General features: G+C 33.3%; 2 protein-coding genes across 7 annotated transcripts in view; one reads left to right on the forward strand and one right to left on the reverse strand.

Annotated features, from left to right (window-relative positions):
* LOC118743788 (alpha-N-acetylgalactosaminidase) overlaps positions 1–1,092 on the forward strand; it is a gene marked incomplete in the record, with an annotated part of 15,261 nt that extends 14,169 nt beyond the window's left edge. Inside the window, 2 exon segments of the mRNA XM_036476553.1 lie at positions 539–614; positions 891–1,092. Coding sequence (XP_036332446.1) covers positions 539–614; positions 891–925 — 111 coding nt within the window.
* LOC118742653 (hydroxymethylglutaryl-CoA synthase 1) overlaps positions 1–14,741 on the reverse strand; it is a 54,464-nt gene that overhangs the window by 8,090 nt on the left and 31,633 nt on the right. For 5 of the 6 annotated variants that reach the window (XM_036474884.1, XM_036474886.1, XM_036474885.1 and 2 more), the window contains 2 exons: positions 12,993–14,626; positions 11,459–12,927 (listed from right to left, as the gene is read on the reverse strand). In XM_036474884.1, the coding sequence (XP_036330777.1) occupies positions 13,132–14,514 (1,383 nt within the window). In that variant the 5' untranslated portion in view covers positions 14,515–14,626 and the 3' untranslated portion in view covers positions 11,459–12,927; positions 12,993–13,131. Of the gene's footprint in view, positions 1–11,458; positions 12,928–12,992; positions 14,627–14,741 lie in introns of those variants that run through there. The other variant, XM_036474889.1, reaches the window with a different exon arrangement.

A 14,741-nucleotide genomic window follows, 5' to 3' on the forward strand; every position in this document is an offset into this window, starting at 1 on the left:
TTCGGAAAAATTAAATTCCTTATATTGCAAACAATTTTGAACTGATTTTTTAGGTATTTTTTCATTTAAATGTGTTTTTTCTCAAATTTTTATATACGAAGTATACAAATATGCATATCACAAGAAAAGGGGCTAAATCACCTTTAAAACGATATGAAAAGACTCAGTTCAAAATTGTTTGAAATATTCAGTTTTTAAATTTTCGAAGATCTCACCTTTGACCCGTTATAGCATCTGTAATATAAGCTTTCCCAAAAAAATGTACTACCATATAAATAAGAGCAAAAGGCGGACCACGTCTGTATTTTTACTTTTTTTGCTTTTTACATGCAATAATTAAAAATAATTTTTACCAAAGGTCCAATTTCGAAATTCGAAGGCCCATATCTCGATTTCGGAGGCTAACTCTCAATCTCTAAAAAAAAGTTGGTTTGGTCCAATACCCAGCCGAGTGCTGTACAGTGTTATGGTGCATGACTAAATATTTAATAGCGTGAGCTTACAGTGTTGGAAATAATATCTTTATTATTATTTTTAGAACCTCTTCGATAAATCACAAAAATTAGGACTGTTCAGGCAGTTGGATACATTTGAAACACGCATTATCCCAAATGGTAATTACAAAAAATTATGATATTACACAGAAAATTCCTCAGATACATTTGAAGTTTACACAAAAAAAAAATGTGGTTACACACCTCCCTGCCCTTTGGATTACCTGTTAAAAAATTAATACTTTTTCTTTATGGGTTATACTTATGTATAACCTCATAACCAGGTAACCCATTTACCTGACAGTAGTGAATACCCAAAATATACTATTCAAATTAACTTCGTATTCTCTATTTTTCTGCCTTAAAATAACAGTTTTATTTTTTCGTCAATTTCAGGTGTCAACTTTTTTAAATTCAGTGTATTGAATTAAAATGGCAATTATTCTATGTATTTTATATACTTTTTTTTAACGAGTGTTCTTTTAAGGAAAATATGTTTGTACAATTTTCAAGACTAAACACGCTGTTACACAAAATGCTTTAATAAAGTAATTAAATAAGAAAAAAATATATGTATACGTAATTATATACAAACTAAAAACTAATACTTTTGTGATTTTATTTTAAAGACAAATTATAAATAATTATGGAAATTTGCAGCTTGCTAAGCTATTAATAGAAAAGCTTCTTTATCAACAATCGCTAATCGCTTTACCGACACTTGCACTTTTCTTTGTGCTTATTAATTTTCTTTATGGCTATTAAAAAAAACCGACTACAAGCAAATGCTTATACACATTTACATACATATTCATATGCATATGCATATTACTATAACAAGCAGTGGTTTTATTTTTCTCAATTTTAATTGCAGCAATTGAGAGACATGCGCCAGATGGGTTCATTTATATTTATTACATACAGTGACGGAAAAAATATATTCCATCATACGAAAATCCCTGTATGCATTTCTTATATGTAATTGATGAACTTGTTATCGCTTGTTTTAATTAAAAGTTGAGTGCTCTTCAACTAATGGGTTCAAGTTTTTTTTGTCAAGTGCTTAAAGTCACCTATTCTGTGATGTTTGCATTTCTATTAAGTTCAGTGCACGTCAATTACAAAAGTGCTTTCGATTATTCGGTTTCATTTAATGCTACTGTTGCTTAAATCATTTATGCCTGGCGAGTTTGTTAGAACCCCATCTCACTTATAACAATGCATCGCACTGTATGCTCCAGTGAATCAAACCAGTGACCACGTATTAATTTTCTTTAAATATTCACAATGTTTTTTGTGCTAAATTTGTGTTTGTTATTTTTCTATCCGCCTCATTGCGAGTGTCGTGACTCGTCATTCGATAGTCGAGTCGTATCGAAAATTCGCATGGTATTGCCTAAAATTTTCTTTCGACTAGTGTATTTAAACGGAAAAACTTGGCAGCAATGGATAGTTTTGGACTATTATAATCAGAATTATGAAGAATATTTGTTTTTAAGACCCAGGAAGAATCATGTTTCAGACTTTAATACATATGAGTTCTAACTTGGACTCGTATTGGCGTGCACTTCTAAGCAGGTAAATATGCTATTTTCTGACTTTGTTTTGCGCTCGTAATGAGGATTAACTTTTCTAACTCTAAAAAGTGTCCGAATGTTTATACATAGGGTTAAATCTTACATATGTATGTATGCATGTAAATTAGGGTGGTCAATGTGAAATGTGGTTAAATAGAAAATTGGGTATTGATATTGGAAGTCTCCAGAAGAGAACCAGAGTTTTCCGATCGAAAAATATTGATTTTCAAGAATTCTATACTATTTTTACGAAAAGTTGTTTTTCCCATATAAAATGCATGGAAAACTTTGAGCGCATTGAGCGACCTCTAAACATTTTTGGATTTCAAAATTAAAAAGGGATATATTTTTTCGAGATAGAGCAATCCTAAGGGGTGAAAGCTAAAATTCCGACTTTACTTATTTTTCGCCAACCTAATGTGTATAGCTACACTTATTATATTTTTTTGATATAGAGTAATCCTAAGGGGTGAAAGCATTAAAATTCCGACTTCACTTATTTTGCAACCAACCTAAAGTACATAGCTACGCTTATGGGCAAAATAATAGGTGAGAATTATCGTCTAAGCTTTAACCAAACCCGTTTAAATCACAGTTTCAAACTTTATACAAAATTTAGGAAAATTCAACAAATCTTCATCAAAATTTCAACTTTTTATTCTGAATTTTTAGAAAATTTTTGAGTATGCAGGTTTAAAGCCCATACAATTTTAGTCCAATGAAGTGCAAGTTTCAAACGGCTAAAAAAATGCGTTGATTTTTGACAATATTTTTTTTTTTATTGGTGAAGGTTTTTTGCACTTTTTTCATGTAAGTATGAACTTCTTATGAAATAAAACGCGGGAGACCATCAGCAACAACATCTCAAAATATCAACGCAAGTTTTTGTAAATTGCGCTTGTTATATTAAATAACCCGAAAAAGTAGCCTCCGAAATAAAATTCTCATAACTGCTACAAGTATGAAACTATTTTGGGGGTGTTTAAAAATGCTTAGTTGTTTTTTGTTTCTGCGGCACAACCGATCATATAGCCGAAAATTTAAAAAATCGGACAATAACCATGCCCACATCCCATATAACGGTAATTTAGAGAAATACAAAATCTTCGCAATTCAGTAAATATTAAAGCCAATTTATTCAAAATTGATGCCTGCAACAATTCTTTATCAAGAAATACGTTTATGGTAAAATTTTGCAAAATGGGCGTGGCACCGCCCACTTATTATCACATATATGTATCTCGGTTACCGTTCTACCAATTTGTACCAAACTCGGTATTTTTATTGTGCTTGCCACATAAAAGCAAAACGTTGAAAATTATTGAAATCGGACTAAATTACGGCCGCTTTCCATATAACGGTAAATTTCAGAAATGCTTGAAACTGCAATATTTCGAAATTTAAGGACCCTACTCAAAATTGATACACCCCGGCTTACCATCCAGCGGTAGCTTTCGGAAAGGTGAAAAAACATATATTTCATACTTGCGCCGGTTATTTAATGTTTAATGTATTTCCGCCCGAACTTAGACTTTATTACTTACTGAATTTATCAAAAAAAGTTAATAATAATAACTCTTGTAAAACTTCGAATTTCGCCAAATTGCTCAAATTATATTTTTTTATGGTTGTTAACCGAATGAAGTGATTTGTGCGAAAAAACCTTGACCGTCTAATTCTGGGTGGTCCACTTGAGAGATTTTCACTCAAAATGAGTGCAAGTTCTGAGCGGCTATAAAATCGCATTCATTTTTAATAATATTTTTTGCTGGCGGCTTTTAAGGTTTTTTTCATATAAATAGTTGGAAGTTGGATATTCGAAATTTTTCAATAATTTCTGAATAAGAAGTTTAAATTTTGATGAAAATTTTTTGAAATTTGATTAATTTTGGTGAACTTTGGGTAAAAATGATTAAAAATAGGTCGAGAAACATAAGTTTGCACCTATTATTTTGCCCATAAATGTACACATGTATGTACATATGTATATACACACATACATATGTTTATATTTTTACATAGAAAAGCTTATTTGTAACGGATTGCTGAGTGAAACTATCTTCATGCTTTTCAAATTATTTTAATTCGTAATGAATTCGCATGCCTAACTGAATAAATAAGATTTGCACATTTAATCAGCTGTTAATCAAATGCTGTGTTTATTTATACATTCAATTTATTTATTCACATTTGTGATAAATGGGAATTTTTTTTAATATCTTAAACAATGGTATTATAGCCAAAGGCGATGATTGCTGTACAGATGTGCATACATACTTACACATGTATATATGGACGTATTAATGCAAATACTGTTTGGATGCATCGGCTTAAGAAATTGATTTTCAGACACGTGGACATTCGAGAAATTTTTCGGCGAAGATTATTTTAGTGAGTTATCCTGGCCATAATAACCGCCGAATACATTTTCCAAGTCAGTTGCGCTTAGGAACGTTCTCAAGAAGAACAGAATGAGAACGAAACTTAGGGGCACGTTTCCAATACGAATGAAATTATCAAACGATTTTCAGGAAGATCTAATAAGAACAAAAGTCTGGGGAACGTTCTGCTATAGAACAAAACAAGAACAAAAGTTTTGAGAACTTAACGTTAAAAATGATGATAATTCGTAATTCTAAGCCAGGGAAAGTTGGATAGTTTCAACTTCCACATCGTTTATAATTAGTGTGAACTATTTATTTATGGAACAATTTTTAATTTTCTGTACAAGAAAAGTTCGTGACTTAAGTCTTTCGTTTACATAATTTGCATAATTATCTTTCAGTTCATTTTTAATTAATTCAATATTCCAATATTTCAAACTAATGTAGCGCTAAGAAAAAAATGTTGTTCTCGCTTCTATATTTCGCGAATTGTTCAGAGAATATTTGTTTCCGTTTCGTTCTCTGTCAGAAAGTTCCTGAGACATTAGTTCCGAAATTGTTCTTCGAGAGAAAGTTCGTTAGATTTTTTTTTCTTTGTCAGAGTGTTCCGGAAACTTTTGTTCCCGCTTTGTTCTCTTAAAAATGTTCCCGAACGAATTGTTTGTATTTTTTACATTTTGGGATCATTCCCCAGGGTTTAGTTCTGATATAAATCCCGTTGAGAACGTTCTCGACAGTTTTGTTCTCACTTTTTTTCTTGAGAAAATACTCTAGAAGGTTTTGCTCTCATTCCGGCTTCGGGGGTTAAGCGTTCTTGCGAAAAAAAACCGAAAAGCAAATATCTACAAGATAAAAAATTATAAAGGCTTAGTCACTAAGCGTAGACAAAATAAAATTGGCATAGTTTTCTTTCTTTTTTTAATGACGTACATATTAGGGATGTTAATTTTTCGATTTTTGCGATCCCGTGATTTTCGGGACATCGTTCATAAAATCCCGGGATTAGTCCCGGGATTTAGATATTTATTATTTTGCAACAACTTAACATGAAAAAATATCATCAATATAGTTTGAGAAGCCGTCTTACCATAAAATAAATAAATGAGTTTGAAATCTACTTTATTATTTAGGTTGAAAAATATTTCATTAGTAACAAAACAAAAGGCAGTAATTAAATTTATCCGCATTTAAGAATACTTTAGCGAGTACATATCTGACAAAGTAACTTAAGGCATGTCGAAAAACGCTCGATAAAAAAAAACTTAAATCAACATATGTATTGTGTGATTGAAATAAGTTCATAATACTAGTGGCAGAAACAAAAGAAACGCCTTATTTCAACCAGTTTAGTCTATATTTCTTTTCTTTATTTAATATTTAAATTTTTTTTTATAAAAGTCTACCTCGTTTTACATATAATTAACTGCATTTAAATGCGCAATTCAAAATTTGTACAAAAATTATAAAAAAACACAAAAATATTGCCAAAATTGTAAACTTTTTACTCAACATTTTTAGAAAAATGTGAGGTACGCAATTTTATAGCCCATTAGATTAAAGTAGGATAAAATGAAAGTTCCATGCATTACAAAATACCATTGATATTTGGGAATTTTTTAAACGATGCTGGTCATTTTCTTCTATATAAACAAATTGTCGAACATTGTCGATTGGCGTGACGCCGCCAGAAAAAAAATATAAAAAATCAACGTTACTCTTACTCACTTGAAACTTGCACTTTATCCTTCTTTAATTTAATGGGCTATCCTTATAAAATTGCATACCTAAAATTTTTCTAAAAATTCGGAGTAAAAAGGTTGAAACATTTTGAAACGAAAAAAATTCAAAACACACCAAGCAATCAATATACTCACGACGCTATGGGCCAAATATAGTAAAACTGCGTTTTTAGTTTTAGAATTTTTTTTTTAGAACTTTATAATTTCAAAAAAATGATGAACTCTAAAAAATTATTTAAAAAATTCAGTGCAATGTAGAATAAAAATGGGTACCAAATGAAAGAGAAAAATCTGCAGGATTTAAAAAAATAATATTTTTTGGGTTCACAAGGACGAACAGGTATTGAAATGCCCTTTTAATCAATTTTATTTTTAGCTAATAAGTTAGAAGGACTATATTCGAGGACGTTGTCGAGTTTATATTAGTCCTCAACATATAATTTTTCAAAATAAATATTGCAAAATTTCAAGGATACAATTTTTAAGGACATCTTCAATACCTTATGCACCAAAAAATTTAATCAGTTCTTTCTCTACAAAATTTTCTCTTTAATTTGACACCCATACTGTTTCCTACGTGCATTGCACTAAATTTTTTTAACTATTTTTTGAATTACTCATATTATTTAATTTTCAAAGTCCTTTTAAAAATTTCTGACGTCGGAGAGAAAAGCTAAAAACGCAATTTTACTGCATATATTTGGCCCATGGTTTCGCGAATATATTGATTTTTTTGTGTGTAAAATCGCCTGTCGCACGGTGTTATATGTATGTAAAATTAGCTAGCCATATATAAAAAAATAGTAAATATTAAATAAAAGAAAGAAATATAGCGAAAACTGGTCAACATAAGGCATTCAATTATTGCCACCATTGCAAATTACAAATTATTTTCCAAGAATCCCGGGATTTTCGGCACTTAAAAAAGTCCGGGATCCCGGGATTAACATCCCTAGTACATATACATTTACGGTAATTGCAAAGTGGTGAAAGAAATACATGCATACCTGAGTAAATACGTTGGCGGAGGTGTAAGCGCTATCAAAATATGTGAAGCGTGAAGTGCTTAGTGGTGTTTATTTTTGTAAAATACATGCTTTTGGCGAGTACTGTTGACATTCTTTGCGCTAAAATAAAAAGAAGATTAACAAGAGCAAATAGAAGTGTAATATACTCACCAAAAAACGAGGGGTTTTAAGCCTTGCGCACACCAACGCGATAGCGATAGATATATCGATAGAAATCGAACGCAACACGTTTTTTCAAATGGAAGCGTGCACACCAAGCGCAATCTATCGCGGTGATTGACGCTATAGATCGCAGCGTAACCCTGCAGGGAAAGCTACTAGTTGTGAACTAGAATTCTACCAGTTTGCGTTTCAGCCCAACTAGTTCACGTTCTATCCTTTTTCAATGTTAGCGACTGGTATTTTTAACATTGCGATGTCCTACGAGATGTCAATTGTCAGGCTATGCATCAGCATCTATTAGTAGAAATACTAGTAGCATCATACCAGTTGATGAGGTAGTCTGCCAATTCATCACCTATGAAAAGCATTAGTATGCCTTTTTGCTCGCGGCGCTCCAACAGTCACAATGGCAGACAGAGCAAAGCACTCGCGTGGTATTATTAAGGTACCAGGTTCAAGCCCTGGCGCAGGGAAATTAGTTTTATATTTCTTTTATTTATATTTTTTATTTAAGGTTTTTTTATTCTTAAATTTAATTAAAAAAAAAAAATTTTTTTATCTATTTTTTATGGCACAAGTATTTCTTCCCAAATATTTTTTTTTTTTTAATTTCTAAAGCAACTAGATTTTTAAGTTTGTTATTTATATTTAAATTAAATTGAAATAATTATTCCTACTTACATTGATCTAACTTTAAAAATCTCAACCACCTCCAAGCGGCCTCGAACCTGCGATCCCAGAACCAGTAGTCTTCACGTGACGCCAGAGCCGACATTTGTAAGAAAAGCAATTAATTGCGTTTTATTTTAGGCTTTGGCAATTCAAAGGCAGATGTCGCTGAACGCTTAAGTTCTTTGAAAATGTCGAACTGGTAGGCACATACTAGTTTATGAACTAGTATTTTTTCTAACTGGTTTGGGTTTTCACTGCAGGGAATTTGTTCAACGGTGAATGGAATTTGAAAAGTTGATTGTAACAAATTGCACCAAATCGCAGATAAATTAATTAATTTTCTATGTGAAAAATCATCGAATTTCATACATATGATTTAAATGAAAACGATTATAATAATGTAAGAAAGAAAGATAGAGCATGGATGAAATTGGAATGAAGCTGAACGAAAGTGGAAAGTGTCAAAATTTTTTTTTACATCGTGTAAGAACACCTTTAGCTTGCTTTATGCTTTATAAAAATGAAATAGATTTAAAGAGGTTTGTGAAGTAACATTATAATGCATTTTAAACATTAAAGCTTAGAAAATAGCTCCCAAGAAAATAAAACATTCACATAAAAATACGCAAAAGTAATGGAAAAGAAATTTTCTTCTATTGAGATTTATTAAACCCATGATACAAAAATAGAAGGTTCATTTATTGACATTCGTTGTTATTGCCGACCACTATACTTTTAACAAGGCTATGACATTTAACTAAAAGCATGCTACCAGATTCAATAGCAGCAAAATTTTGGTTCATTGAAAAAGTAAAAAAAAAATTTTTTGAAGTTAGGGAAGTTGGATAAAAATCGTGGTGAAATTATACCAAATGTAGTAATAAAACAGCTTTCTCGCTTTATTTTCTTAGTTTTCTTGACATTCGGCTATCTTATAGACATCTTTTCAAGCACACTTTCAAATAAGATAGCGTCAAATCTTTTTTCTCGCTCTTATTACTTCACCTGGTATAAATTGCTGACGAAAAATATTTTTAAACCTCTAAACGAGGTACCGTTATCCGTGAGTGAAGACAGTTGCATTTTCATTGCATTGTCGTTTCCACGTAGTTATATAAGAATAATTCAACAGAGAAGCATGTCCCACCCGTGACTGCTATGTGTGGGACAGTTGTCAAAGGTAGGTTTACAGGGCTGATAAGTTTTATTTGTTTGTTGAGGTGGACGGAGGGGAGGAGCGGGGGATGCGCGTACTCGTCCATTATCTATATACCCTTGTAGTCAGCTGATTAAGTTAAGTTACATATTGACCAGTTTTAGTTTTTTATTTTGTTAATCTAATGTTTAGTTTTTTTTTATAAAAGTCTAGCACATTACCTTACCAGAACCACATAAATCTACATTTCAAACTTCTTACAAAAATTATAAAAATTCAACAAACTTTAAAAATTACACCGAAGAATTTTAAACTTTTTGTTCAGAATTTTTAGGTATGCAGTTTTTTAGTCCAATAAATTTAAGTGAAAATATCAAGACGCTAGGAAATCGCGTTCATTTTAAATAATTCTTTTGGCTGACGGTGCTAAGCATTTTCTGCGATGTAAAAGGGACTATCCTAAGATAAAACGCGAGTGAATTGAACCCCTACTTGGCTTCTTATATTTTTAATAACTAATCATTATATATGGATCACACTAAAAGCTCCTTTTCATATAAAAATTCGTACGTGTCCTACCCGTGACAAACGTTGTCCCACCTGTGACAGAGGAGTTTCGGATTTTTTGTATAATAAAGCCATAATTTTTTTGTAGTTTTTGCTTTGTTTGTGTTCCTGGTTCTCTGTTTTATTATAAGACATCAAGTTCACACAGAAAAGTTAAATAAACTCGCATTTCCGTAAAATATATCTGCTCCAAAAACCAGGGTCTTTTTATTTGGCCCACCCGTGATAGAAAAAATAAATCGGATTTTTTCCATATAAAAGTAAGCTGAAATTTTTTTCGTATTTTGTAATAACTCATATAGTAATCAATAAGGTGTAGCTTTATCAAAATGTAGAATGGTTGAGTACTTTATGCTTAAATTTAAACAAGAAAGACATTTTTTTCTGTACAAATGTCCAATAATCTATGAATTTTTTTGTAAATTTAGAGGTGGATTTTGAGCAAAAATACTGTGGATGGCGTAACCAAATTTGGACTGATTTTTTCTAGCGCGGCCGAAGCCCACCAACGCGGAAAAGAGTTTTGCGCAAAAATACTGCTAATATTCTTACACGAGATTAATTTTTCTTTGTGAAAATGCTAATTTTACCCCCGAGTGCCTGTAGAAAGGGCAGTGAGGAGAATGAAACTTTTCTTCAAGTTTATATAGTGCTTTTTATAATGAGTGAAGTTTTAGGTGCCACACTTCTTCCCCCTCCGCTCCCCACCAAAAAATCATTGTACAAATAACTGAACATTTCCACGCACAACATTAAATCCCCAGATTATTGTTTGCTTCCTATCAATGTGGCAAGGTAGCTAATAATTTGGTACAATTTATGAAATTTCAGATTTTTTTAAGAGATAGGCCTGACGTGCTTCGATTTTGACTCCTTGTTTTGTATGAAATCGCCTTTATACTCAGTTCTAAACGAAATAATAATAACGCAGAACATTGTTTCCCTTATTTTACTTCCGTTGCTTTGGAAGCACACCTTTTCGTATGCCTTCGAATGGCAGTGCTATTGGAAGATATTTTATTACAGCTTTCAAAGAGCACAGTGTAGACCAAAGAGAAGGTAATTTTGAAAAAGCTCCACCTGAAAGCGGTCATTTAAAAGCGCTTCTCATTTTGAAATAAACTGCAAAATAAAATTTAAAAAATCAACGCCAGTTTTTGTAAATTTCACTTGTTATATGAAAAAAAAAAACCACGAGCAGTCTGCAAAAAAAAAGTTGAACTATTGATGAAAATGTGATTTTGGTTAAATTTTGGAGAGTATTTTTAGAAAAATAACAAAAAAAAATTTAGCTCGAAAGGCATTACGAATATATCGAAAAAAAACAGGGTGCCTTGTTTGAGTCACTGTTTCTGTGGCACTTTTATAGCGATTAAACTCAGTAAACAGAAAAACGCAAACAAAATCCGAATTTACTTTTTTGACATGCACATTTCGAAGTAATTGGCAACATTTTTACAATGTTTTTACCAATTTAACAAATAACATTATCGTCATAAACGGGAAACAGAAAACTGCGCGACAAGACTCAGTAGACAGAAGACAGTGAGTAGCCAATTGCAAAAAAAAAACTACACCTATGGCTAGGTAATCGTTCAAATATTGTTTTCAAAAGCCAAGGAAATTTTGTTTTAAAGCGAAAATGGACCAACTCAAGATAAGTTATTTTTTCAAAATAATTTATAATTTTATTCGGCCTTTTGTTTTCAGGTTTTTCATTTATTCCTTATTACAATTCCTATGCTTTTGACTTGATGTTTTATCTTCATCAGCTTATGTATGTTAACAATTCAACCAAATTACCCGCAATTCATTTTAGTTATGAACAGTGAGCGTTAAAAATCGATTCCTCTTACAGGTGCATTGAATACATTTTATTTTCTTCTTACTAAATATATGCAGGATAAGTATTTATATTTATTACATTATCCTAGATATTTTATAATAAAATTTTAAGTTACAAAAATTTATTTTCATTGTGTTTTCGTTAATTATGTATTAAATAATTTGTTACTAACTGGATTTCTTAATGGTTGATAATTGTCAGCAGTTAATTTGTTGATACACAATAATTCGCTTATCAGATAAGAGCAAGTTGCTTTAATTATATTAAAGTTTGTTAGATTAATAGCCTAGCCGTACGTAAATGATTCTTATTAATCTTATCATAAAATTTATGTATACTAATGTACATGTATAAAAACTGGTATAAAACTTCCAAAGTACATTTTATTGGGGATCAGTGTTCTGTTTTTTTTTTTGTTTGCTTTTGGTAAATTTCTCGTTATTCAATCATCTAGGGGTTGCAAAAATTATTTTTCAAGTATTTATATGACATATACATACATAGCCAAGACTGTTCCAATGACGAGACTTGCTTTTGATTGGTAGACTTTTGTCCTTACCTAGGGCTCTACAGAGTTTTTACATAATTTTGTTTTAATTTACGTTCATAAATAAATGCTGATATTTTCACACATGCATGTACATACATACATATAAAGCTACATGGTTCTTGACATAAGACATTTATCCGTTGTTAAGCGTAAGCACAACTTTTGGGTTTATCCCTGCATGATTTCTATATTTTTTTTATACATAAGAAGTTAATTGCTTTTGGATAGAAGCGGTCACTAAACGAAGGTTAGACTATATAACAGGAAAAAGTTTGAATTTTTAATTTAAAGTAAGTACATGATGTGCTTAGCAAATGTATGTTTGCTTACAAGAACGCAAATAACAAAGCAAATTACTATTGCAGTCAATTAATAAGGTATGTACAAGGCAGAGCTGCGTCATTCGTCTGCGTAAATTACCACTTCCTTGCCGCGTTCTTAAATTGGCTTGAAGTCTGTACAAGTGCGCCAAACCGTAACGTGGCCTCTACAACAATATTTGTTTCTCTTGCTTTAGTTTTTTTTTTTCAATTTAGCCATTTCAGTTAGCAGCAATTAGTTGATGCAATCGCTTATTGCATATTTACATATGTATACTTAAATGTGTTTGGTTGCGTACAGTTGTAAGCAACATTATTGCAAATAAACTATTATTGTCAAGTGTTTCTTTAGAATCACTATAAAAGAACATACTCTTAAAATTATAATTGCGCACCAAAAAATTTTAAGTTGAATATAGTATTTGTGTATCGCTAGAAGTAGAAGAATTCTTAATTAAAATTTACATTAAAATTTAACATGTACATCGCGTACTTACCTTAATTCATGCTAATTTAAAGCATTGCCTATGGCGCTAAGGTGATTATATATCCCACACAGAGAGCGTAGCACCATGTCTCCCACCTGCTGCTAGCGCGCACCATCACACCACATCCCCGATTTGCGCCGATCGCCGACTAATGCACACCGTTCGCAATGCTTGGCGTGCACTCGTACGTACGTCGATGCTTGTCATCCACATCCTTGAGGTAATAGGTGCCGGGAAATAGCGCACTCACACTACCACTCGGCGTATATGGCGCTGCATGGTTGTTCTTCTCACGCACTGCCATCAGCTGCGAAAACACTTCAGGTGCCACTTTTTCACGTGAATTCAACAATGGCAACACGTAATCCAATTTGGATACGAATTGCTGGAAGACTTTTTCATCTTTTGTCACCAAAATTGAATACATGGAGGCGGCCAAACCGGATCCATAAGAGAAGACGCCAATACGCTTGCCCACCAGCTGCTCGGGCGCGTTGTTGACCAGCAACGAAACGAGGCCAGAGTACACGGAGGGTGTGTACATATTGCCCACCTGATTGGCGAGCAGCAGTGACTTGCGCGTCTTCGCCTCGAAAACATCGGCGAATTGCGTCATGAAAGCTTTTTCTACATCGCGATCGAAGTAGGTGTTCGCCAGCGTCGATTCGTTGAAGCGCTCCAAACCGGGATATTTGAGCGCACGCTTCTCAGCACTGCAGAGCAAGAAATCGTTGAAAACAACACGCGCAACTGATTTTTGCACCAGCTTGCAAAAGGGCGTATGAAAGAGTAGCGCATCGAAGTTGTCCAATCCCACTTGCGTCGCACTGGGATACTTCTTGGCGAACTTTTTACAGTACAGCTGATAGCATGTATCCAGCGCAGAGAGATAACACTGTATCGACAATTTACCATCCACTGTGGGGTACTCGGAACTTAAGTCAGGCTTGTAGAAGTCATAGGCGTGCTCCATGTGTGTAGCGCGTAGACCACGCTCGAACACGAGCGGCGCATCGGGGCCCACTAACATGGCAATGGCGCCAGCGCCACCAGTAGGACGCGCTGCACCCTGCGCGTACACGGCTATGTCGGCGCACACGGCCAACGCATAACGGCCATCCCAACTGGACGATTCAATCCAGTTGATGGAGTTGAAAAGCGCAGCAGTGCCACCGTAACAGGCATTCGTTGTATCGATACCTTCGATATCTGTGTTGCCTGAGTCGGCGAAGAGCTGCATCAGCACCGATTTCACTGATTTCGATTTGTCGACGATTGTTTCGGTGCCGACTTCTAGACGTCCAATTTCTTGTGGCTTAATATCATAGCGTTCCAGCAGACGTGTAACAACAGTGAGGCACAGTGAATTGACATCTTCGCGATCCGAGCAGAAACCCATTTTTGCTTGACCCAAACCGATGGTATATTTACCAGCTGAAGCGCCATCAAATTGCTCCAGCTCAGTTTGGTCTACGTACTGGGAGGGAAAAAGCACCTCGATGGCGCGTATACCGACATTTTCAGGCCACATTTGTAAAGGGGAGCGTTGTACAAGCTTATCAACCTATATATGGTCGAGCTAGGATACCGCTGACTAGTGATGGTGACTTGATGGCTGTTAATACGCGTCGGCGGGGATTTGACTGGAAGAGAAAAGAGAACGTATGTTAAAAGAATTATAGAAAAGGAATGGAGATATAAAAAAGTAAAGTGTCTTAAGTAAATTAAAGCAAAGTAATAAATTAAAGTTAAAAAAAA

Source organism: Rhagoletis pomonella, unplaced genomic scaffold (genome assembly GCF_013731165.1).
Source record: "Rhagoletis pomonella isolate Grant_MI unplaced genomic scaffold, Rhpom_1.0 Rhpom_scaffold_00007, whole genome shotgun sequence".
Lineage (NCBI taxonomy): Eukaryota > Metazoa > Arthropoda > Insecta > Diptera > Tephritidae > Rhagoletis > Rhagoletis pomonella.